This window comes from Aethina tumida, chromosome 1, assembly GCF_024364675.1.
Source record: "Aethina tumida isolate Nest 87 chromosome 1, icAetTumi1.1, whole genome shotgun sequence".
NCBI classification, from domain to species: domain Eukaryota; kingdom Metazoa; phylum Arthropoda; class Insecta; order Coleoptera; family Nitidulidae; genus Aethina; species Aethina tumida.
The window spans coordinates 37526303-37549661 of NC_065435.1; the positions used below are offsets into that span (position 1 = coordinate 37526303).

Genomic DNA, 23359 nt, shown 5'->3' on the forward strand with positions numbered 1-23359 from the left:
ACATTTTTGTTTCGTAGCTGTTTACGAAAATGACAACATTTGACGCGTGTCAAAATTTTAAGTTTGTAAACACGTAAATCATGCTGAAAATACAAAAACATGAGTAAGTAAGTTCTTGATAATTCCAACGAAACTTTGATAGACAGACACTCACTTTTCCAGGTTATCAAAATTCCAGTAAACCTCCCAAATTTGAACCCAAAAGGTAAACTATCGCACAACACAACACAACAACTCGACTAGAGAAATCTTTCTTTCACGTACAATTTTCAGATCACAGATAAGAAAACAAAACGAGACGACGCAAGTTCGATGCCAATTCAAATCGTCTTATGATAAAGATGTGTTTGTTTAATTTTAGGAAACATGCAAAACTAACGAAGAAGTCGTCGATTAAAACGACGAAATCGGCCTTTGAAAACGGACCGAAGAAATCGAAAAAGTTGGAGAGAGATTCAAAACCGAGCAGACCAAACGAAACTGTACAGAGCAATGTCGAAAAAAAGTAACAATCATCATCTTCTATTCGATGAATGAATGTTGAATAACTGATTGATTGATTGATTGATGGGTTTTCAGATTGTGTAAACGTCACGAGAACGTGTCGAAATTGAATTCGAGCGGTCCCTTAAATTTGATCAATTTGGACACAAAAGTGAGTCACTTAGTTTAGTTAGTTTCCTAAATCGAATGTTACAAATCCTGTTTGCGGTTGTTTCAGTGTCCCGTGTGCCAAGACATTCTGAGGTTGAGCAAGTTCAATTTCGAGGAGAACTCGAAGGAGAACGTGAAAAAGGATTCGATTCAGGTACAGTTGACCAGTGACTTCACAACTACCGTCTTGAAAACCGGAAACAACGTGAGTCCTTTTAAACCTTTTAAAACATATCATTTGTCCGCCAATATGTCGATTTTTGTCCCAATGCAGATTTTGTCGAAAAATTACATACCAAAATTCGAATTGTCAACGACCGACGAAAAAAATGCAAAAGCTGTTTACGAAACAAAAATTGCAGAGATTTCCGACTTGTTGAACAAACACGTGGACAGACTGAGGGACAAATCTCCGGTAAGTTTTTGTCGATAGATCAATCTCAAGGAGAAAGTGTGTAACTAACTAACTAACTGTTTTGCAGATCGCAACCAGTGGTGGTCAACGAAACTCGTTAAAAGAGGATAAATTTGAAGAAATAGCAGAGAACAAGGAAAACTTGGGCAAAACTTTGAAGAAATCTGAAAACTTCATCGACAAAGTTGATGTAAGTCTAACATGTAATTGATTAATGACATGTAATTGGTTAATTAATTAATTAATTTTTCGTTGATTGCTGTTTTGTGTTTTTGTTTCAGTTGCGACGGTTCTTGTTGAAAACCACGATTTGGTTCATGTACGTCTTGGCTTCAATAGTTTCATCGTGAACAAACGAGAAAACTTTCTCGTTGATTAATTAATTAATTAATTAATTAATTCATTAGTTCTGTTAATAAAATTAAAGTCTTATTTTTAATCTCGACCCGTGTATTGTATTGTGTCAGTTTATTCCAGAGCACTTATTTGGAAAAACTGCAGGACATTCGGAAACGGTACGAGGAAACGATGCGACTCTTGGACGAGTGGGCTGCCAAAAAGAAACAGGCACAAGTAAAATCCCTTTTGCTTACTCGTCATTCGTTCGGTTGATTCTCGTTTGATTTGATTTTTAGAACTTTTTTTGCGTTCCGAACAAAAGCGTGGAACAAATGAAACAGGATGTTTTGGTAAAAACAAACATTTCGTTATTCATTCCAACATTCGACACGTCACTTTTTTTACTTTCTCTCGTATTTATCTAATATCTTTTTAGAATTTCGAACGGAAAGCAAACGACGAGAAGGTGAGTGTTTGTTTGTTTTAATTTCGATGAGGTTTGTGTGTTTAATCGAATTGCAGATTTATCAAAGACAAACATCGGTGACTGTGAACGAAGAAACGACCGTAAGTCGAATAAAATTTATCATTTAATTTCGAGCCTCCTTTCCGTCTCCCATCCGCCTCTTTTTCAGATGATTTCGAACGAAGAAAGTTTTGAATATATCGACGATCAAGTTGAGTCCATTTAATCGAATGCTCAATTATTCATTATTGCTTTTCGTAGATTTGGGAATACTTGACTCAAAGATACAGAAACAGGGACAAAAATGTGGTAACTTAAATTAAAACAAACAAGTAAAAGTAAACAAATAAACAAACAAACAAACAATAAAGGAACGTACAAAAGAAACCGTATACTTTTTTTAATATCAATAAATTTTTATTAAAGATTAGAAATATATACTATTTTTTACATGTCCATAATAATAATAATAATAATAATAATATAATAATAATAAAACTGGATAAATTTCACAATAAACACGACGTGGAAAAAATAATAAATAATACGGAGGAAAAAAAGCTCTAAATTATTTACAAGAAGAAGAAAATCCAACAACTTTTTTACGTTACTCTAGTGGAAAGAAACTCAAATCGAATCAACAACTGTACAAAAATTACAACAATGCTCGTGGTGTCACTTTTGCGTCTTGCGCTTCACCGGCGCAACTCCATCTTCCGTCACTAAAATCAACAAGGCACATAATTAGTTTCGAAAACGGACAGAGAGGGACATCAAACAAACGAACCTTTACTCCTCGTTTTGCGACCCTCCGAACTGTTGCCACCCGCCCTGACGCTTCGTCTCACCACCTTCTTCACTGCGTTTCCTTTTTTCAGCTTGTTCCCGCTGCCACCTACGTTGCCACCGCCTCCTCCGCCTCCGCCGCCGCCGCCGCCGCTCCCTTTTCTCAGTTTCTCTATCAGCGGTTCGTCCGAATCAGAGTCCGAGTCCCGTTTCTGTTTTTTCTCTCCGCTCTGTTCGTTCGTGCGTTTCCGTTTCGTCTTTTGACTCGTCGTCGTCGTCGTCGTCGTCGTCGTCGTCGCCGCCGTTGTAGTTGCCGTCGCCGTCGTCGTCGTTGTCGTCGTGGACGACGTCATTTCGAGGCGGGGCCGCGTCCGCGTTTGCGATCGCGTCGCCGGACTGTTACTGTTGCTGTTGCTTCCGGCGTTCAGCGTTGGCTTATCTTCGGGAATTTCTATCAATAGCTGCTCCAGCAGACTCTTTTTGCTGACCAGTTTCTTTTCCTCCTGCTTCTGCTCCTCTTGCCCATGATGGTGGTGCTGCTTGTTGTCAACGTCGACCGAGACACTCGAACTAATGGTGACTTCGTTCGTTCCTTCCTTAATTTCCGACTGGTGCAAGCCCTCCATCTTCGCCAGTTCCGCTTCGATATCTAACAATTCCGGCACCTGAAATGACACGTACGTACAGTTTACATGAACTGATTGATTGATTGATTGATTGATTGATTATTACCTTCCGATTGGGCGGTGACTTTTCGCTCAACGCGTCCATCGATTCGATCCCACTATCATCGGCTTGGTGTTGCTGTTGCTGCTGCTGCTGCTGCTTGTCCTCTTCCTTCTGTTCCCGATTCGTGCTATTCGTGACGGGCCCTTTTTGTTCCTCTCCTTCCAACAGCTTCTGTTTGAACTTGGCGGCCATATCCAAATCGCCGGATGTCGGTAGAACGGGAAGCACGACGTGCTCCTTAATTTCCTTGCCGGTTTCTTTAATCTCTTTCAGTAACGGCTTGTTGACGGCCTTATCGAGTTTCTCTTTGCGTGCTTTCGGTGTCGGTGGTAAATTCGGAATTGTACCTCGATTCGTGGACCCGACGACCACCTGAAGATCCTTCAGTTCGTCTTCTTGCTTGTCCTTGTTCAACGTTAACAGCGACGGTTGTTGCTGTTGTTGCTGCTGGTGCTGCTGCTGCTGTTGTTGGTGTTGTTGGTCCGCTGCGCTCGGAAAACTGTTGTTGTTGCTGTTGGCGCTACTGCTGTTGCTGGTGTTGTTGCTACGGGCGGTGGTGGTGGTGGTGGTGGTGCTGACGGTGGTATTGCTGGTGATTTGGTTCGCTTCGCTTGACGCCTCCTGTGTATTTAAAATTTCAATTAGACCTTGCAACGACGTGTTATTCGTTAATGACAGACACACTCACTCACCTTCTGCAAACTCTTCCTGCGGCGTTTCGCGTTCGTCTCGTCGCCACCCTTCTTTCTGACCCGCTTTCCTTTCGGCCGGATCACCGCCGAATTCCTGCCGCGCAGACTGATGTGCAGCGGCGGCACCCGCAGCTCCTCCACCACTTTGTCCAGTTTCAGCTTCAGTTTCAGTTTGCCTCCCTTGTTGATCGTCGTGTCTTCGTCCTTTCCCACACAGTCGGCACCGTTGGAACCGGCGGACAGAAGCAGAGAGTCTTGGTGCAGCAGCGACGAGGACGTTTCGTCGTCGCTCAGGTTCGTCTCGATCGGCGACGGAAGGTCGGAGAAGATGTCGTCGGGCGGCGAAAGAGGCGGCGACACAGTGCGAGGCTCCAGCAAGCCGGTCAACGGATTGATCAGCATGACGCGGTTGTCGCTCGCTTCGCTCGTCGCTTGTTCATGGTCCTGTTCTCGTTCCCGGCCCGCCGGTTCGTTGCCGTCGTCCATTTCCAAGTCCAGAATCTTGTCCAGATCGTCCGACTTCAGGTCGGTCAGTTGCGGAATCAGATCGAGGAGCGGCGCCTGCGGCTGCGGCTGCGCCTGCGTCTGCTGCGAGAAAGGATACGGAGGCGGCGGAACCTCGCCGTTGTTGTTGGAGGAGGTGGTGGTGTTTGTGGTGGTGGGACACTTGAAGCCGTTCATCAACAGAGTTTTCTTCGTCGCGCCGTTCGTGATTCCCACAATGTTGGCGGTGTCGCCGTCGTTCTGCAACAGGTTCACCAACAGCGGACTCGAGATCGTGACCGGAGGTGTTTTATTCATTACGTTTATCACGTTATTCTCGACCGTCGTCATCGTTTTCGCAACGTGATTGTTTCTCAAACAGTTTTTTACACTGAGACAGTTCGTCAGGGGATAAGGCGGAGGAGGGGGCGGCGGAGGTTGCGGCTGCGACTGCGTTTGCGACACCACCACACCCTTGGCGATCACATCGGGCCTCTGCTCGCCCACTCCGTTGTTTTTCAAAGCGCCGCCGCCGCCGCCGACACCGCCGACGACGTTCAGTCGGGACGCGAGAAACGTGCTCGTTTCGTTCGCGATGCGATTGTTGTTGGTGTGTTTGATCTGGTTCATGCTCGCGAACGGGAACTTGTTGGTGGCAACGACGGCACTCGCGGTTGCCGCCTGCGACGTCGTCTGCTGATGCTGTTGCAACTGCTGTTGGTGCTGTTGCTGTTGCTGCTGCTGCTGCTGCTGGTGCAGGTGGTGGTGATGATTGGGGGGCAGACGGTTGTCCGGCGGACAGATCACGTTCGGGGATTTGAACTGTTGCACCTGCTGCTGCTGCTGCTGTTGCTGCTGCTGCTGTGGTTGGTGGTGGTGGTGTTGGTGGTGGTGGTGGTGGTGCTGCTGCTGCTGCTGTTGGACCGGCGGCGGCGGCTGAGATTGACGTTGATGGTTGTGAGGCGGCGCAGTAAAGACTGACGGGGGCGATGCTGCGGAAGAGGAACGTTTATTGTAGCGTTAAAATGATTTTACGGGAAAAAGCGATGGTGGGTTACCTCCGTCGAGGCGTACTCCGACCACTCCGAGTCTCGCCAGGGCGCCTTCCTCACAGAGTCGTCTGAGTCGAAGGGCCGCCTCGAGTGGCACATCTACGTCGATCCGGACGTCGCGACCGACGGCGCCCGCCCCTTGCCCGACGACGGCTGCGGCTGCGGCTGCGGCGACGGCCGACCGACGTCCGGTCGGCGGCGCCGGCGGCTTGTTAGACGCCACCGTTGCCATCCTGAGGACCGGTCATCTCGTTTCTTCACGCAGACACTGGCCACTCGCACTCGCACTCGGCCTCGCCCTCGCCCTCGCTGCTCCGATCGGTCGTCCGGGTGAAAAACACGTGACCCCTAAACGCAAAACAAAGATTCATTGCATTAGGTTTTACTCAAAACAATAACACATGAAAAACGAATGGAACGATCAAAATCCCTACGTCGCTACAAATCGTTAGACAACAATTAAAAACCAAAAACAAACAAACATATCGCAAACTGAGCATTTAAAAACCGAGAAACGTTATTATAAATATTGAGAGAAAAAAAAAGTTGTGGGCAATCTAATTGAAATTAAATTAGAATCAGTCGGGTCTGTCAAAAAAATCAATAAACTTTAACAATAACAAGTGACCGGTCGTGCGGTTGCGTTTTCTGTACCACATTTTTATCACATTTTTCACGTTTCCAAACACGATCCAACGAAACCTTAACCAAAAACTAAAACACAAAATCGCCATTTTGGAAAAGACGAAAAATTCAACAAAAATACAAGAAACTCGAACATCAAATGAAAGGGCGCCCGCTATCTTAACATTTAACACTCACCACAATTAATTAACAAACAAGAATGGTTTCTTCTAAAAAAATCCAACAAAAATCGATCGTTTTAAACTGAAACACTCAATCTACGAAAACGTGAACCGCCATTTTGTATTTGACACAATTTCACTTTTTGCACGTTTTTCACAAGTTTCCGCCACTTTTCCTCACCGAAAACACTATTTTTACAGCTTTGATCAACTAACTAAAGCATTTTTTTCCTATTTTATTCAATATTCTACGGAAAAACCGTAAATGAAACACTCGATTTTGTTTCGTTCTGGCACAAATAATAACAAGACGTCACTGTTGCCAATCGAAAATCAGTGAGAATTTGGTGATTTTCGAGAAACTTGCCACTTTTCAGTTGGCGGTACTGATGGAATCGGAAGAAGGTCGGTAAAACAGTTAAATGTTTTCAAAAGGATTTTGAATTAATTTTCGATTTTTCCATGTTTTCCGAACTGTTTTCGATCGGCATCGTTCTTGTTGAACTTTTTTTGATATTTCCGCTTTGTTATTTTTCAACTGGTTTATGTATTCTTTTAACTACGAGAAGATTAATCAATTTGAATTTTTATTAGGAGAGTTTGAACGATTTTTTTATAATTCAAGTGAGTTTTTATTTATATTATTTATACGTTAATTTTATGTATATGTTTTTGGAAATTATTTAAAACCGTGTTCACTTTTACGATATTCCAAATGGCCAATTAAAATTATTTATTTTCGTAATAATTACTTTTTGGGGATTTTAACTTTTATAAAAATACCATATTCAGTTAAATCATGAAACAGATGATGATACAAAATAAGGTGATCAACTTAAAACTTGAAATAGAAACAAAAGTGAAATTTAAATTTAGTTTTTATTATAGTAGTGGTTCTATTCGATGTTGTCTAATTAGAATTATCATGAAATGACACACATTTGTTTGAATTTTTATTGTTTTACTATACAATTCAGATCTAAATGATGTTCACATTAAATACTATTAATTACATAAATTTATTTGTCTGGCTGGCAGGAGTCAAACAATCCTTTGTTTCTGATGGTGTTGAATGCCTTTTCAATATCGTAATTCCTAAAACAATCGAAAATACACCAAATGAACCACAGGAAATTTAATTAACGCAATTCATTACTTGTAAAATTCGGCATAAACTTTCTTTCGTTCATCGTTGATCCAGATTTTTTGTGCTACTGCAGCCACAAAGCACATGCCGACAGCAAGAGCCAAATTCTTTTTGATCTGGTTCTGTAACAATCCTCTTAGTTGGGGTTTGTTTGACTTAACAACGTCCTTTGCCATTTTTATGAAATATTTTTGGAAGCTAAAACAAAAAAAAATTTGTGTATATCTATAAAATGAAATTTATTATGTAACGAACATACATAGAATACATATATTTGAAAGTTATTAAAACAGTAAATTATATAATCGAAATTTGATACGAACCAATGATTAAAATTAAATGTTGATTTTAAAAGAGAATATAATTAAGGCTGAATTAATTATGTAACATTAAAGTTAACCTTAAAAATTAACGACATGTAATTACCGTAAATTTTATAACCAAAAGCATTAATGAGCGTTTTTGAAACAATAATTAAGCAATATTTATATAAAATATTTGTTACAATTACCTGAAAATTTGATGAAAAATGTGTCAGACACTTTCTGTCACAAAATGGCTTATACAGTGCTGACAACTTAATAAACATGCAGAATCGAACAATATTTATCATAAAAAAAACTGACTAAATGATTAATGAAAAATTAATGATAGTAAATGTTCTAATAAGTTAAAATGATAAAATGTGATAACGTTGACGGAAAATATTTGTTAAAGAAATTTAAAAGATTATTTAAATATTTAGTTGGGTGGTATTACTGAAAATCACGTTTCCTAACCTATAAAAACACGTTTGAAACGTTTTCTCTGAATGTTTATTATTTATCAAACCTAGTGTTAATTATCAATTGAAAAATGTGTGATTTGTTAAAAACAATAGACGACGATGAAGAAGTGGAGAATTTTTCGGAAGATTCGGATATTGAAATCGACGTAAGTTTACAATTATTGAATGGTTGTTAAATTAAATTAAAATTCAATAATAATCTCGAATTTTTTAGCAGTAATTAATAATCGTGTGGTTGTTTGAGCCATGTGCTTTTAGATTTGTTTTTTTGTGGAACGTTCAGTTGTTCAAAATTAGATTTTTATTGGAAAAATGTGTAACTTTTTTTGATGGTTTAATATCAAGTATCATTGTTTTAAAATTATTGATGTTTAATTTTTACAACACCAGTTAAATAATAAATTATACGTTTTTTTAGTTCCAACCGAAAACCGTGAAGAAGCAACGGCAAGAAAAACTGCAACGTCAAGAATTCGATACGAATTTTTCATTTGATGTCGCCACCGTTCAAAATTCGGAAAGTCAAAACGATAATTTTTTGTCCAAACTGACAAAACGAAACATAAATCAGACGAAAATTCAAAAGAAAATTGACGAATTTTTGCATAACAAAAAGAAGAATAAGATCAATAATAACAATGAAGGGAAAGAAAAGGACGGGAACGATGGAGAGGATGATGAAAACGAGAAGGAGGAGGAGGTGGAGGAGGAAGATGAGGATGATGAAGATTATCTATCAGAAGATGATTATCAGCCTGACAAATTGAAAACTAAAACGAAGAATGTAAAGTCAAAGAAACACGATAACACAACAATCACTCATTTAAAAAAGGAGGAGGACGGTAACGAGGACGAAATTACTAGTTTCAATCAGCTGAATTTATCGCGGCCTTTAATAAAAAAATTGACCGAAATGAACATAATTCACCCGACACATATCCAACAGTTGACGATTCCAGAAATATTGGCGGGAAACGATGTGATAGCCTCAGCTTCTACCGGAACGGGAAAAACGCTATCGTTTCTGCTTCCGGTTTGCGAACGTCTCTTTTATAAAACGGATGACGGCGCCAAAACGAGAGTCCTAATTCTGGTACCCACCCGTGAGTTGGGCGTGCAAATTTACGAGACCGGAACGAAAATCACCGAGGGACGAATCAGTTTCGGTTTGAGCGTCGGCGGATTGGAGGTGAAGATCCAAGAAAGCGTTCTGAGAAAGAGTCCGGATGTGGTCGTCGCGACGCCTGGAAGATTGATCGATCATTTGCACAACGCACCCAATTTCTCGCTCAAACACGTCGAAATACTGATTTTGGACGAAGCCGATCGGCTGTTGGATCAGAATTTTTCGCAGCAGTTCGACGAGATTCTGCGACATTGCGCGCCAAGTCGGCAAACGCTGCTTTTCACCGCCACCTTGACCGACAACGTGCAGTCGATAGTCGAGAAAATGCGTCGTCCGAAAACGATCGACACCGTTTCGGTGTTGAACAATTTGCGACACGAGTTCGTGCGCATCAGAGACGAGAACGATCGAATGAGTGTTTTGTTTGCGTTGGTTTTGCGAACGTTCACGGAAAAATGTATCGTGTTTACGAACACGAAAAACGAGGCGCACGAACTTTATCTGAGTCTGAAAGTGCTGGGCCTGAAGGTGGGCGAGTTGCACGGAAACATGACGCAGTTGCAGCGTCTGAACTCTTTGCACTCCTTCAAGACTAACGTTTGTAACTTTTTAGTGTGCACCGACGTCGGCAGTCGCGGTTTGGATATCGCCAACGTGCAAACCGTCATCAACCTGACCATGCCCAACAATCTGGAGAGTTACCAGCACAGAGTGGGCAGAACTGCACGTGCCGGAAAATGCGGTGTCGCCGTCAGTCTGGTCGGCGAGAAGGATCGAAATCTGACGAAGAGGATCGTCAAAATCGTGTCGAAAGGTGTGAAATGCAGGAAAATTGTCGATTCGGTCATGGCGAAGATGCGACAGGAAACCGCCAGAGTCGCAGCCGAAGTGAAGATCTTGGTCGAGATGGAGAAGGTCGAGAGGGAGGCGGAGAAACTGTTGAAGAAGCAGCAACAGAACGAGAAGGAAAAGAAGGAGGGGCCGAAGGAGAAGAGGAACTTTATGGCGAAGCCGAACGAAAAGTCGAAAGAGAAGATGAATGTGAAGAAGAAGAAGCGCAAAGAAAAGACGGACGAAGATTCGCGTTTGCAAAGGACGGCGTTTATTCAGTCGAAGATTGCGAAGAGGAAAGGGAAACAAGGGAAAATCCGAACGGTCGAGGAGACGAAATCGCAAACGACGTCGGGGAAAAAGAGAAAGTCGAACTTTGGAGATTTGACGAACGTTTCGCAGAAACAGGTGAAGAAATTAAGGTACGAAGCGGGCAAGAAGAGGATGGAAGGAAAGAGAGGCAAGAAGAGTAAGAAATAGTTTGGGTCGTCGCGATGTCGCGGCCGTGTGATTGCGTTGTTGTTATTCCATTGTATAAATGTTTAAGTTTAAATAAATGCATTCATCAATCAATTGTCAATTGTTTGATTTGTGTTTGTGTAATTTGATAAGAAGGTTCGAAAAGGAACGATGAACAACGTCTTTATTCAATACTCAATATCAACAAAGAAACATGGAACATGGAATTGCGTGGAGTCAGTTGTAGATGGTGTTCAGTTGCTGCGTGCATCTGATGAAGGTCGCTCTGCGGGGCAGCTCCTTCAGTTTGGCGGCTCCGGTGTAGGTGCAGGCACTTCTCAGTCCGCCCAGAATGTCGAGCACGGTCGCCTCCACGTCGCCCTTGTACGGCACCTCGACCGTCTTGCCCTCCGACGATCGGTACTCGGCTATTCCGCCGGCGTGTTTCTCCATCGCGGTGCTCGACGACATGCCGTAGAACAGTTTGTACTTTTTGCCGTCCTCTTTGACGATGACCTCGCCGTCGCACTGGTCGTGGCCGCTGAACATTCCGCCTGCCATCACGAAGTCGGCTCCCGCTCCGAAGGCTTTGGCGACGTCGCCGGCGCACGTGCAGCCGCCGTCCGAGATGATGTGGCCCTGCAAGCCGTGCGCGGCGTCGGCGCACTCGATCACGGCGGACAGCTGAGGGTAACCGACTCCCGTCTTCATTCTGGTCGTGCACACGGATCCCGGTCCGATCCCCACTTTTATTATGTCGGCGCCGGAGAGGATGAGTTCTTCCACCATTTCACCGGTCACCACGTTTCCAGCCTGGAATGCTTTACTCATATACAAGGTTTTACGTCTTTTCATTGTTATTAATGCTCAATAATAGTTTGGTTTTCTGAGAAATTTGAAATATTTTTTATTTTATACTCGCATACAATCTGCCTTGTCAACATTTATGAAACTATTATAAAAATGTTTATTTTGATGATAATTATACTGGATTTACTGATATTTATCTCTGCGATGTTTATATACACTATCGCTCATATGTAGAGCAACAAATTAAAAAACTTAATCGTTTTATTAAAAGAACAATTCTTTTTAATTTAAATTAATTTTATGATTATTAAATGTCTGTCGTAACATTTCATACCTCAATTTATATACGAATATCTTAATTTATGTAGTTTTTATACAGTTTATTTCGGACAAGGTTCATAAGTAAAGCAACCAAACCTTATATTTAATACAATTGATTTTATAATTTATTTCTGAGTCCGACATCGTACTTAGAGCTAAAAATGCCTAGAAGTGTTTAACGATACAAATTAAATATTAAATTGTAGAATAGTTTCGAAATAATGAAAAACAGAGTAATATTGCAGTAGATTTAAATTTAAACAAATCGATCGTTTCAAGAACGATTTCCAATTTGAATAGAAGGAATACACCGGAAGGAGTAAGATTAACAGAGCTATGGAGAAGGAAAACAAAAACGTTTATTGTTTGTGATACTTTTATCAGTGTATTCCGCATGAATCAAAAGATAAACAAACTCGGTATGTTGGTAAGCACCATAAAACGAAAATAGAAAAGAGTTGGTCTTTTTAATAAAAAACGAACAAAGAAGAAGAGAAAACTACTATTTGCAAGAGAATATGTTAATTGGGTGAAGATGGGCAACGGTGAACAATTTTGTTTTCAGATAAAAGTCTGCTCCAATTATTCAAATCTGATGGTATTTCATAGGTGAGAGGATTAATTAATGAAAAGTTTAATCCCAACTACACTAAACTCAGTGTGGAGAGATGTTTTTCTGGGATTGGCATGGATCGCTTTGTTTAACGTAGTACGTGACGTTCTTTAGAATCATATACTTCCATTTGCCGAAGGTAACGTCATTTTAGTTAGTTAAAGAATGTCTCGCGCTTCTCAAAGAGTGCGTGTCACGCGTTGACTGGCACAAAACCTAGACCTTAATCCAATGGAAATTTTTTGAGAAGAAATCGATCGGGATATCTCTGCAAAAAGACTGACAAATATGAAAGAACTCTACGAAGAAATTTCGAATGAAGAAAAAGTGTTTGTTGAGAAGTTATTAAAATTAATGTGCTACTAGATACTAAATAAAAGAATGTACTTAAGGTTGTTTTATTTTAAAGTTGCTGTACTTTTGACCCTTGAATGGTTTTCAAATATTAATAAATGTTTAATTAAATTCACTAATAAACAATTATATTGTTGTATTGTTTTTATCAAACATATTGCATAACTGACAATAATATGGATATTTAAAAGTACTTTTTATCAAGACTTTAGAAAATTTCTAAAGTTGCTTTACATATGAGAGATAGCGTATATGTTTGATTTATTATTATAATTTAAGTGTTAATTTATATTAAAAAACAAATAAATTTTTGTTAAATGACGGTGATTTTTTGAAATCTAGTAACATCAACAATTTGAAGGACAGGTTTTTTTCGATGCTTTAGATCTGAGTGATTTATGTGTGAAAAAATTTGCATGGGTATGGTTCTATTAGAATTTTTAATCAGTTTGGAATTGTTATCTAGAGACATGGCGATACAACAGTGCAACAGTTATAATGTTCAAATGTCTCCTTTTATTATTAACTTGTTTGATCTGAAGCACGTCGGTATAATTACAATTGTTCCAAATACCTTTTTTATCATTTCAATAAATCTAAATATGATATTATAAAGAATATATAGAACAGGATATTATAAAGAATATTTATGTAAAAAGTTTCTTTAATATTTTATTTTAATTTTTTTTTAATTATGTTGATGAGTGTGCGAGAGAGACGAAAGTATGGATCGGTGGATGCGCCGATCATAGTAAGCTGTGCATATTTGTGTGACTGACACTTTCAATTGTTTTTTTCTAGAGAGGTGGAAAAATACGATTTTTGTAGTCTGAGAAACATTTGAATAAAATTCGTGGTGACAATTAACAAATTTATCATCATATAATCAAGTATGTATTGCTTATATTAGTGTTATATAACTAATAATAACATATTGTTGTGTTGTTGTTAGTGTTGTGTATAAATTATAAAACAATTAATTAATTAATTTAGATTAGTTAATATGCTTAGATATAATTTGATAAATTTCGACAATATTTTCATTGAATTAATTTTAATGATGGTTTTAATGTGGTTTTGTGGTGTCTTAAGTATTTTTTAATTGAACTGTGTTATTTTGATGAAAATTTCAAAGAATTTTCGGTATGTTACGTTGAAATTGTTTATTAAAATTGTTGAGCAATTTATTTTGTTCTGAAACATATCGATATTATTGATGTAGATAGATAAACTAATGAAAATTGAAATCGTAAATTTTTATGTGGTATTGGTCCGTCAAGTAAGCTGTGTAAATTTGTGTGGAGAGAGGAGAGGGGAAAACATTGGATTTTTGTTGTTTGAGAATAATTTCAACGAGGTTTGCACTGACGATTATTTTGTTCCGTTTAATATTCAATCATCATCATTTATATTAATTTTAAATTTTAATATAAATTAGTTAATTAGTTTAATTAATTGTATTTAGTTATTATTTTTTCATGTTTTAAATTTTTACTGTAGATTTTATGAATTATGGTTTTGTTTTAGTTAGTTAGTTTATTATTAGATTTGTTTAGAGCCAAAAAAAAGGACTATTTTATTAGGAAGGTCTTAGTCACCTCAGTTTTCTATTTTTTCTTCAGTTCTTACTTACGGCCATTAAGAAGATCCCTAACAATTTATTGATAACTCTTACCGTTTAGAAGATAACGGAGGTCAAAGTTTAAAGAATTTTAAGAAATGACTTTTTTACTTAATCAATTAATAATTAAGTAAATATATTTTATAGGAAATTAAATGCTTTACAAGAAAGGGTTCCTTTTGTAGTTAATCGATTACTTTAACCGTTTAGAAAATATTTTTCTTCGAATCCCAAGCCGTACTGATTTTAATGAAAAAAGTTTATTTTTTCTGAAATAAGTAATGAAATGAAAAAAGAAAAAGAAAAAAGTTTGTTAAAATCAAATGAAAAACATAAATTTTATGAAGGTCGTTCTTAAATGGGCCTTATTGTGTAAGATCGGTGTAATGTGCATTTATGTTGGTCGACGGTGGATTTTCACATTGTTTCTAAAGTTTATAACCGAACATTTAAGTGAGTAAATATGAAAATAAGAATTGTACATTGGTAAACATGTTGTCATAGTTGGCTGTGAATTTGTTTGGAAAAAACTGACACAACGTCAAGGGCATTTATTTATTAGATTTGGACGGTGGTGAAGGTTGTTTGCAACGAGTAGTTAGTTCTTGTAAGTATCCAGTCTGAAGTCTCTTCGTTTTGCTTTAGTGTTATGGATTAACACACATTAACACAATGTTGAATATTGAAATACACAATGTGATGATAATTTCAGTGGAGTCAAAAGAATTAGATGAATCAATTAGAAGTCTGTGGTTTGTAAATGTCGGTTAGTTAGTTTTGTTGGTTTAGTATGTTGTGTTAAATATGTAATTCATTGATTACAATAAAAAAGAAAATACATTAAATATTATGTATTTTAAGAGTACAGTGTACTCGTATGTCAAAGCAATTAGCCCTTAGCTGACGTTATATTTTTTATCAATTTTTTTCTGTTTAACTACAGAGTACATATTATTGATGTACTACGTCCGATGATTTCACGCTTTAATTTAATAGACATCATCTTTTTTTCGGATTTATGGCAAAAAAGTAAATATGACAATATTTTGTAAATGTATAAAAAGCACACAAACTGAAGTGAGTTAGATGTTACATATGATTCCTCTTTAAAACTTACTTCATCAATGTAATTAATTTTTAGTGAATTTAAAACAATTGCATTTTCTATCAAGTATTTAATTTGAGTCTTTCTATTGTTAAATTAAATTGTGGAATTTGACAATTTGTATTAATTTTGTGACGATTTATTATTGATACAGATAATTTGGTTGAATATTTAAGTGAGTAGCAATGTATACATTATCACTCATATGTAGAGCAACAAATTAACAAAATAACAATAGTTTTTAATTTAAATTAATTATTATTATTAAGTGTTTCAATATTTCGCATTTTCTTTTATATACCGATATTTTTATTGACACATTTTTTACTTCAAGCACAGTTCATAGGTAAAGTAACCATCAATACAATTGATTTATAATTTATTTCCGCGTTTGATATCGTTTTTTAAAGAGATACAAATTGTAGAAAAGTTTCGAAATGGTGAAAAGTGGAGTAAAATTGTAATCGGTTACTTTGAGGAGGATTGGCAATTTTAATAGAAAGAATATATTAGTAGAAAAAGTAAGAAACCTTTATCAGGGCATTTCGCAATTTATTTGTGCAAAAAATACCAGTGGATCATATGCTTCAGTGTGCTTAAGATAACGTGAGTTAAGAAAGAAATGGTTGATTTTTCAGTGAGCATTTATTTATACTGTTTTAGTTAACATATAGTACAGACCTCAATCCAGAAAGACTCAAATTTAAATGAAGTTTACGAAGAAATTGAAAGTTAGTTAGTGGGAAGAAGTGTCGAACGATTTACTGAAAAGTTGATAAGATTAATGAAAAAAGGTGTTGAGGACTATTAGATAGTACCGTAAATAAAGGAAGGCTAAATTAAATAATTGTATTGTTGTATTGTTGTATTGTTGTTGTCCAATATATTGATTGCATAATTGATGATGATTTAAATTTTTGAAGTTGCTTTACATATGAGCGATAGTGTATGTACATACGTATGTGTAAGTTTTTACTTTGAAATAAAAATTATGTTCGTAAATGTCGTATCAGATGTAAGTGTAGTATAATGTTTCGTTGAGCGATATTTAAACGAATATCGTTTAATGTTGATTGGTGTGTGCTTAGTTGGCAAAAAATTAATTTGGATTTCGGTGCGTACATTATATTTATAATTAGGTTAATTTAATGTCAATGTAATGTGTATTTCATATTTTATTATTATACAAATATATAATAATGAATCATTCGAAATAAAATGTATATATAGTACGTTTGGTCGTGCAAAAGTAATATTTAATTAAAAAATAGATTATTAGATAGATTTTTTTTACATGATGATAATTATTTATACTTTTTAATCATTATTTTTAATATTAGTGATATTATGAGATAGTTATGACAGTGTAGAGGCGATGATTTATCAATGTTAAAGTGATTTCGTTTTGTTCAAATGAAATTGGAAAGTTGTATTTATTTCGAAATAAAAAAGTGGATAATCTCAAACAACAATATAGAAATTAGAATCTTGAATTGACTTTTTTTTATTTAAGTAATTGAAACAATTTCAGAGAGTATAATTTTTTTTAAAGATACGTTGATTAATAATGACAACTTTTATTATTTTATTGGTTAAATAAATAAATTGTTTAAATGGTATATATTTATAGATAGTTATTTGGTATTATGAGTGGCTAATATCTGTTTTTTGTTTCGTTTGTTGGCCGTTCTGTTAATTGCTTGCCTCGGTAATTGGATATCACAAAATAGAATGATTAGAAGAGTGATTGAAGTCTATAAACACAATAATAATTATAACAACAAAAAGGAAGAAACATTGAAGTTGGATAAAATAAGGGCATCAGTGGTCAAAAACATGAAAATCGCTAAGCAAATAAAAACGGTTAAATTCTAGTCAGTTGTGTTAACCAATAAACCCAAACAATTATACCATAGATATGGAAACAACGGTCACGAAAGTCTTAATCTTTACAATATGTAATTATGTTATAAAATAAAACTAATTCACATTTTTTATTTTTGTATTTTTGTGTTGCAACTTTGTATTTTCAATTATTTAGTATAATGAAGAAGGAGAAGTGACACTGTAATGACATATGACATGAAACTATGAAAGGTTCAATATAAAGTAATTGTTAGAAAAATGTAAATATGACAATAATAATCATACATTTCGATAAGGTTTATTTATCTTTTTAGAATTGAACTAAATTTTTACAAATTGTTATTAATGTTGGGAAAGTTTTATTAAAATGGGAATTTGTAAATGTTTTAATTGGAACAGAGGGTTAAGTAGTTTAATAATAATAATGTAGGAACACAGTTAGATATGGTTTGCATCAATAAATAAACATTTGTTTAAGTAAACAAGGAGACATTTATAAATTAATAATAATAGTGATATTTGTTATGAAAACTTGTTAAATATTTTAAAATAAATAAAAGAAAAGAAGAGAAATTTCGAATAGAAATGGAAATATAATTTTAATATGTAATAATTTGTTAGTTTAGAAATTAAATATATGAAAATGATAATAATTTTAATGTCACGTGATGATTGAAAATATGAAAAATTTGTATTTTTGTGAAAAATTATAGTCAATATGTATATTTATTGAAATAATAATAGTTAAATAAGTAAAAATGTATTATGTGTTCTTTTCTATTATTCATATTTTAATATTGCGTGACGAGATTAAAATTCGGTTTCGGTAGAATTGATTATTTTTTAAGCGTAAATTAAATCAATTTAAATTAGTTATGTAATTTCAAATAAAGTTGTATTTTAAAAAATATGTTTATTTTGAATTTTTTTCTTTGCAGGTGTCCAAATTACTAAATACGTAAATAAATAATGACTTTTAATGTTTGTGAAGAAAAATAAAATAAATTTTTAATATAATCTTTATCTTTTTGATTGATTGATTGATTGAAATATTGATTTTCTTATATTTGAATCATGTCTCTAATAGAAATATATTTTAAAGTGATCATAATAATAAATAAATTTTAGCAGAATTTCATTAAAGCATTTAAGGTAGATTTTTTATTCGTTGATGAGGAGGGATTTCAATGAGGAAGTGACTAATCATCGTGGAGACGACACGACAACAGGAAAAGGGCATTAAAGGTAATAAATACATAATAATTTGAACGAGGAATAATTGGATTAAATGTTTTAAATGATTCCAGGTAGGTCCAGAACGAGACTAGTTAAGTGGGCAACTGGCAACGCAAAGTGAGTTTTTTATTCGATCAGTATTCACTTATTTAGCTATTTTATCGATTGCGTCTTTCTTGAACTTGCTTTGCGATCAAGGATAAGTTTAGGTTTGCAGTATCATTTGGTAATTTAATACGAAGTATGAGTGGACTATTTGCGTTGTGTGCAACAAATATGATATGGTATTGGAATTTGTAAATATTTCATTATTTTGTTTGATGACGTCGACAATTAGTAACGATTGTAAATGGTGTAATTAAGAGAATAACTTAATAAAAGTGTGAATGTGTGAAAATGTCCATGAACTGAATTTTTTCTATTCATTATCTAAATGACGGATTTATGTCTTGATAAACATTGGTTTGTTGACATTGCCTCGATACGGTTCAAACAGTAATCGTACTTTCAAATATGCGTGTTTCGTCCGACTTGTTCGGTTATTCGGCGTAGAAAAGTCGCGTTTACGTATCGGACAATGCGACTTACGATGATGGTGTGTTGGGGGAAGTTCTTCCTGACTTTCCTGACGAAATCGACAAAGTGCTGCGAGTAACCGTTGGCGACGTCCAAACAGACGAAGGTGATTTGGGGGATCGCGTTGAGAATGTCGCTCAGTCGTTGGAAGTCCGGATCCGACATGCCGGAACTGGCTGCCACGTTCTGGAGGCAGTCCGGGTTGTCCGAGGCGAAGCGGCGCCACTCGTCGAGGGAGTAGTACTTGTGGACGCAGGTGAAGAGGCCGTGCTTGGAGAGCGCCTTGGCCATCTCGAAGGTGCCCACGGTGTCCATGTTGGAGGCCATCACGGGGATCCCCGAGTACGTCTGTTTCGAGTTGCGGAACGTGATTTCTCTGTACAGGTTCACCTGAAACAGGAAGTTGCCGATCTTATGGGATAGACGAAACACGTTAGATAACGCGCGACGAAAATAAACGCAGCTCAAGGTTTATGCGACTCGTGTCAGACGGTCCTAATTGGCGTTAACGAACAAGAGGCATTTTCCAATTGTCGGAACGACCCGACCTTGTCACTGATTCTAATTTGGGCGCTCTCAGTGTGCGGAGCGAGACTGAAAATCAATACTTGCATCGTTTCTGCTCTTCAAAGTCGATCGTTTCGGCCTCAGCAACACGTCTTTGAAGTCCAACTTGATCTCGTTGATTATGTTCGGCATCTTCTTCGAACGGGAACGAAAACGAAAGAAAAAAGGACGCGAAATGCGGAATTTGTGCGCGACTATTTTTAGATGTGCTCGAATCGACGTTGGAAAATCGACTGACCAACAAACCGAAGCGCGACTTATTTTTGGAACATGCGCAATTTCGAAAACCGCCATTTCGTCCCTCGAACCGATGGCTGATTGTTCAACTGCAACTTTTAATTGTTGTCACGCATTTTAGCAACGAACCGAACAACGGTTCCACATCGGTTGAACGGACGACAAACTAACAAAGTCTTTGGTGTAATTAGGAAAGTGTCGTTGTGACACAACGGTTACTTCCGCTTTTTCAAATTCAACTTTCCTCCCCGAAATGAATTTTGAATTGGTTGCTGCGATAATAATCGATGTTTCGAACGTAACGTAATTCGTTTCAAGTGCGAGACTGTATTTTATTATGGATGAAAAAGCGAAGGAGAAGTGAAAAAATTGGAGCGAATCGAAACGAAGGAACGCGAAGCCGGAACCAATTTCGATTTTTATTTCATTCCGATTTTGAACGTTTTAACGAGCGAAATCGTTCTTCTTTCCTTTGTTCTTTCTTCGAAATTACAAATACGTTTCGCATCGTCACGATGGAACAGATCGACGGAGAACCGAAAAGTCCTCTCAGGTAAAATGGTTTTTTCTCACATTTCTCCGTTGTTTTTAGTGGAGTGCGAAGTGTTTAATCCGGTGCAGAAAATATGCACTTTTACAATTCGACTATTTTTAGACGCGCGCTAAAAAATTTATGCTGCATATTTTCAGCATCGTAATCGACGATTTCGACACGAAACAACAGAGACTGGACAACTCGAAGAGTCCCAAAAAAGTTGCCACTCGCTGCAACGTCAACGTCAAACACATTTTGGTGAGTTGATGATCAATGTTTCGTGCTGTTCCCATATCTGTGTCCAGAGTTGACAATTTGAGATGGATCGTTGTAGGACGAAGCGGAGAACCGCAAAGAGGAATTCTACAAGTTGCTGGAGGAACACAATCAGGTCGTTGAGAATCTGAAGAGGATGGAGACCAGAAACGAATAAACCAATGTTTGATTAATAAAAACTCCTTTATTTATTTATTTATTTATTTATTTATTTATATTCATTTATTCCATTTTCACAGCCTCAAAAGAATTTGCACACGCATTTGCATTTTCAGTCAGTCACTCTTTGGAAATGTTTAACGATTCGGTCGAATCGGTCGTTATTGGAAATGTAAATATATATATATATATAATACTATTCTCGTGTATAAATAAACATTGTAATATTGTAATATTGACACATCGTTGCTTTCTCTCAGAATCTATAACACACATGAAATTCATTTCATAAGATTGTTTGTTTCTCATAAGAACAAATGCAATTTGGGTGAGTGAGTGAGTGGTGGTTCATAAACGCACATAAACATCGATAAAGTGCTTTGCAGAATTGTTGTTGACATTTACAACACGCTCGAGCCGTGTTTGATTTTGTTGCTCGTTACGATCAAAATGTCTTTTCCGTCGGCGATGGCGAAGCTCTCGACCATCGATTTCGAGTTGCGCAAAATTCTCGGATGGTCGATCGAAATGAGAATGTTGGGTTCGTCGCCTTCAAACTCTTTTGCGGTCGTTCTTTGTGCGTTTCCGGACGAAATCGACGTCTCCGGTCGGACAATGGGAACCAGCAGGAAATCGCCTTGCGGATTCGGATGCCACGAAGCCAGATCAAAGTCCCGCTGAACATGTTGAATGAACGAACCGACGTCACCGAAAGTCGCCGCACAACTCGGCAAAAAGTTCATTTCGGAGTTCTCCTTGCTTCGGTACGTGAATCCTGCAACGATCATCCAATCAATTACTCTCATTTTCAATTACACCGTGATTCGTGCGTTTACCCAAAGCGGTCAACAAATCGTCGACGACTTTCCGAACTGCACTCCTCAGTTCGGAATTCCGGTAACCGTAAACCCACGGATTAGAGGCGCTGCTGACCAACACCGGCACTGCCAGGAACATCGAATTCCTGCTGGACAGAATCTCCGTGCCGAAGAAGACGTCCGATAAGACGCAGATCTGCAACAAATACGAATATGATTAGTTGAAACATTCAGTTGTAACGACAACGCGTCTGTCACGCGATACCTGAAACGGAGTCCACAGACCCAAGAACGTGCCGGACGTGATCGCCAACGCGATTCCGTACCGACTTCCGCCCTTCGTCCCGATCTGTCGGTGTTCGTTCTGAATGGCGCGCGCGTGCTTCTTCGCAATCACGTAGATGTAACAGTAGCAAAAGGTCAGGACGAGAGTGGAAGGGCCGAAGACGGCGCACAGGACGAACAGCTGCAGATGCTTCGGCACCGCCTTGCCGAAGGTGCAGCAGTCGTCCAACGAATCCGCCCGATTGCGCACGTGGTACACGAGGGGAGTGAATCCGACCAAGAGGGAGTAGAGCCAGAACATGAGGATGTACCGTTCGACGGTGGAATGCGTGATGAGGTTGTTGTAGCGCAGCGGCTTCGCCAGCGAGGTGAACCGGTCGAATGCCACGGCCACGATTACCAGAACGGACACGGACACCAGACAGATCAGAGTGCAGTTGGTCACGAGGCACACGTAGGTGTTGCGCTGCTTCTGGAACGTGGCCAGAGGAAGGAGGATTCCGATGGCCAAGTCGGAAGTGGCCAGACTGGTCAGCAGATAGTTGGACGGCGACCTCAGTCGTTTGAACCGGAAGATCGCGATCAGGATGAGAGAGTTGCCGATTATCGTCGTCGGAGTGATGAAAATCACGATGGGAAATGTGGGATTCATGGAAACGTCATCCTTTTCAATTTGTGCCTGCAACACCCGAATTCTTGTTTACAACATTATTTTTATCGATTTCCTGCAATTTGACCTCGACACTTTTCCCATCAATTATTCAATTTGTTAACAACATAAATTCTTTAAAAAATTAAATTCTCCAAAAAAAGAAACAATTTATTAATATTAAGCGGAACATTTTTATAAATATACATACTATTTTTTTATTTCTTTATTGCAAAATAAAAATATATTTTGATTAACGGTTATATTAATTTTCGTAAATGAAAAACAAACAAAAAACTCACCTAAAAAAGGAAAAAAAAAAAATGAAAAACTTAAAAAAGCACTTTTTAATAAATTTGAAAAAAGAGAAACTCGACGAAATCGAGGCACGAAAACCGACTGAAACTGTTGCTGAAACGTAACTTTCAGCGCGCAGGAAACGCGAATGTGCACGACGTAAGACGAAATGCGATTGATTTTCTCTTTGCCACTTCAAATGAAACAATCGTTTTTGTTTCCCAACTATTTTTATTAATAATCATCATAATTTTGACTTTAT

The 23359-nt window shown here is 37.6% G+C and overlaps 7 protein-coding genes across 10 annotated transcripts; 3 read left to right on the forward strand and 4 right to left on the reverse strand.

The window, feature by feature from the left end:
- The first annotated feature begins 4 nt into the window (after nt 1-4).
- LOC126264182 (uncharacterized) lies at nt 5-2308 on the forward strand. 4 transcript variants are annotated; one of them, XR_007546956.1, is made up of 14 exons: nt 5-103; nt 163-205; nt 274-303; nt 362-505; nt 580-655; nt 722-859; nt 929-1069; nt 1137-1259; nt 1351-1388; nt 1547-1642; nt 1705-1758; nt 1845-1874; nt 1931-1975; nt 2044-2094. XR_007546956.1 is itself a non-coding variant. In XM_049961035.1 (14 exons), exons 1-14 carry the CDS (start codon nt 100-102, stop codon nt 2190-2192), a joined length of 1023 nt encoding a protein of 340 aa, XP_049816992.1. In that variant the 5' UTR covers nt 5-99; the 3' UTR covers nt 2193-2308. The 4 variants fall into 4 exon arrangements, 3 of the variants coding, with proteins under 3 accessions (XP_049816992.1, XP_049816993.1, XP_049816994.1); XM_049961035.1 differs by lacking the exon at nt 1351-1388 and adding an exon at nt 2136-2308 and having other exon boundaries at nt 2044-2085; XM_049961036.1 differs by lacking the exons at nt 274-303; nt 1351-1388 and adding an exon at nt 2136-2308 and having other exon boundaries at nt 2044-2085.
- On the reverse strand, nt 2267-6720 carry LOC126264174 (ras-interacting protein RIP3-like). The gene is made up of 6 exons (XM_049961011.1): nt 6439-6720; nt 5623-5964; nt 4082-5556; nt 3393-4010; nt 2662-3325; nt 2267-2596 (listed from the first exon to the last, which is right to left on the reverse strand). Exons 2-6 carry the CDS (start codon nt 5846-5848, stop codon nt 2550-2552), a joined length of 3030 nt encoding a protein of 1009 aa, XP_049816968.1. The 5' UTR covers nt 5849-5964; nt 6439-6720; the 3' UTR covers nt 2267-2549.
- Nucleotides 6721-7362: 642 nt separating this feature from the next.
- LOC126264201 (cytochrome c oxidase subunit 6C-like) lies at nt 7363-8172 on the reverse strand. The gene is made up of 3 exons (XM_049961060.1): nt 8081-8172; nt 7579-7767; nt 7363-7517 (listed from the first exon to the last, which is right to left on the reverse strand). The coding sequence occupies exons 2-3, from the start codon at nt 7743-7745 to the stop codon at nt 7442-7444; spliced, it is 243 nt and encodes an 80-aa protein (XP_049817017.1). The 5' UTR covers nt 7746-7767; nt 8081-8172; the 3' UTR covers nt 7363-7441.
- Nucleotides 8173-8335: 163 nt separating this feature from the next.
- Nucleotides 8336-10886, forward strand: LOC109601458 (probable ATP-dependent RNA helicase DDX27). Its single transcript, XM_020017707.2, has 2 exons — nt 8336-8502; nt 8775-10886. The coding sequence occupies exons 1-2, from the start codon at nt 8425-8427 to the stop codon at nt 10791-10793; spliced, it is 2097 nt and encodes a 698-aa protein (XP_019873266.2). The 5' UTR covers nt 8336-8424; the 3' UTR covers nt 10794-10886.
- Nucleotides 10887-10939: 53 nt separating this feature from the next.
- On the reverse strand, nt 10940-20152 carry LOC109601461 (GMP reductase 1). Its single transcript, XM_020017709.2, has 3 exons — nt 19887-20152; nt 19287-19664; nt 10940-11585 (listed from the first exon to the last, which is right to left on the reverse strand). The coding sequence occupies exons 1-3, from the start codon at nt 20133-20135 to the stop codon at nt 11010-11012; spliced, it is 1203 nt and encodes a 400-aa protein (XP_019873268.1). The 5' UTR covers nt 20136-20152; the 3' UTR covers nt 10940-11009.
- Nucleotides 20153-20442: 290 nt separating this feature from the next.
- Nucleotides 20443-21084, forward strand: LOC109601462 (uncharacterized). The gene is made up of 3 exons (XM_020017710.2): nt 20443-20631; nt 20769-20871; nt 20948-21084. The coding sequence occupies exons 1-3, from the start codon at nt 20594-20596 to the stop codon at nt 21044-21046; spliced, it is 240 nt and encodes a 79-aa protein (XP_019873269.2). The 5' UTR covers nt 20443-20593; the 3' UTR covers nt 21047-21084.
- A 92-nt stretch (nt 21085-21176) lies between these two features.
- LOC109601459 (trace amine-associated receptor 1) lies at nt 21177-23218 on the reverse strand. The gene is made up of 4 exons (XM_020017708.2): nt 23103-23218; nt 22132-22830; nt 21885-22062; nt 21177-21823 (listed from the first exon to the last, which is right to left on the reverse strand). Exons 2-4 carry the CDS (start codon nt 22801-22803, stop codon nt 21450-21452), a joined length of 1224 nt encoding a protein of 407 aa, XP_019873267.1. The 5' UTR covers nt 22804-22830; nt 23103-23218; the 3' UTR covers nt 21177-21449.
- Nucleotides 23219-23359: the final 141 nt, after the last annotated feature.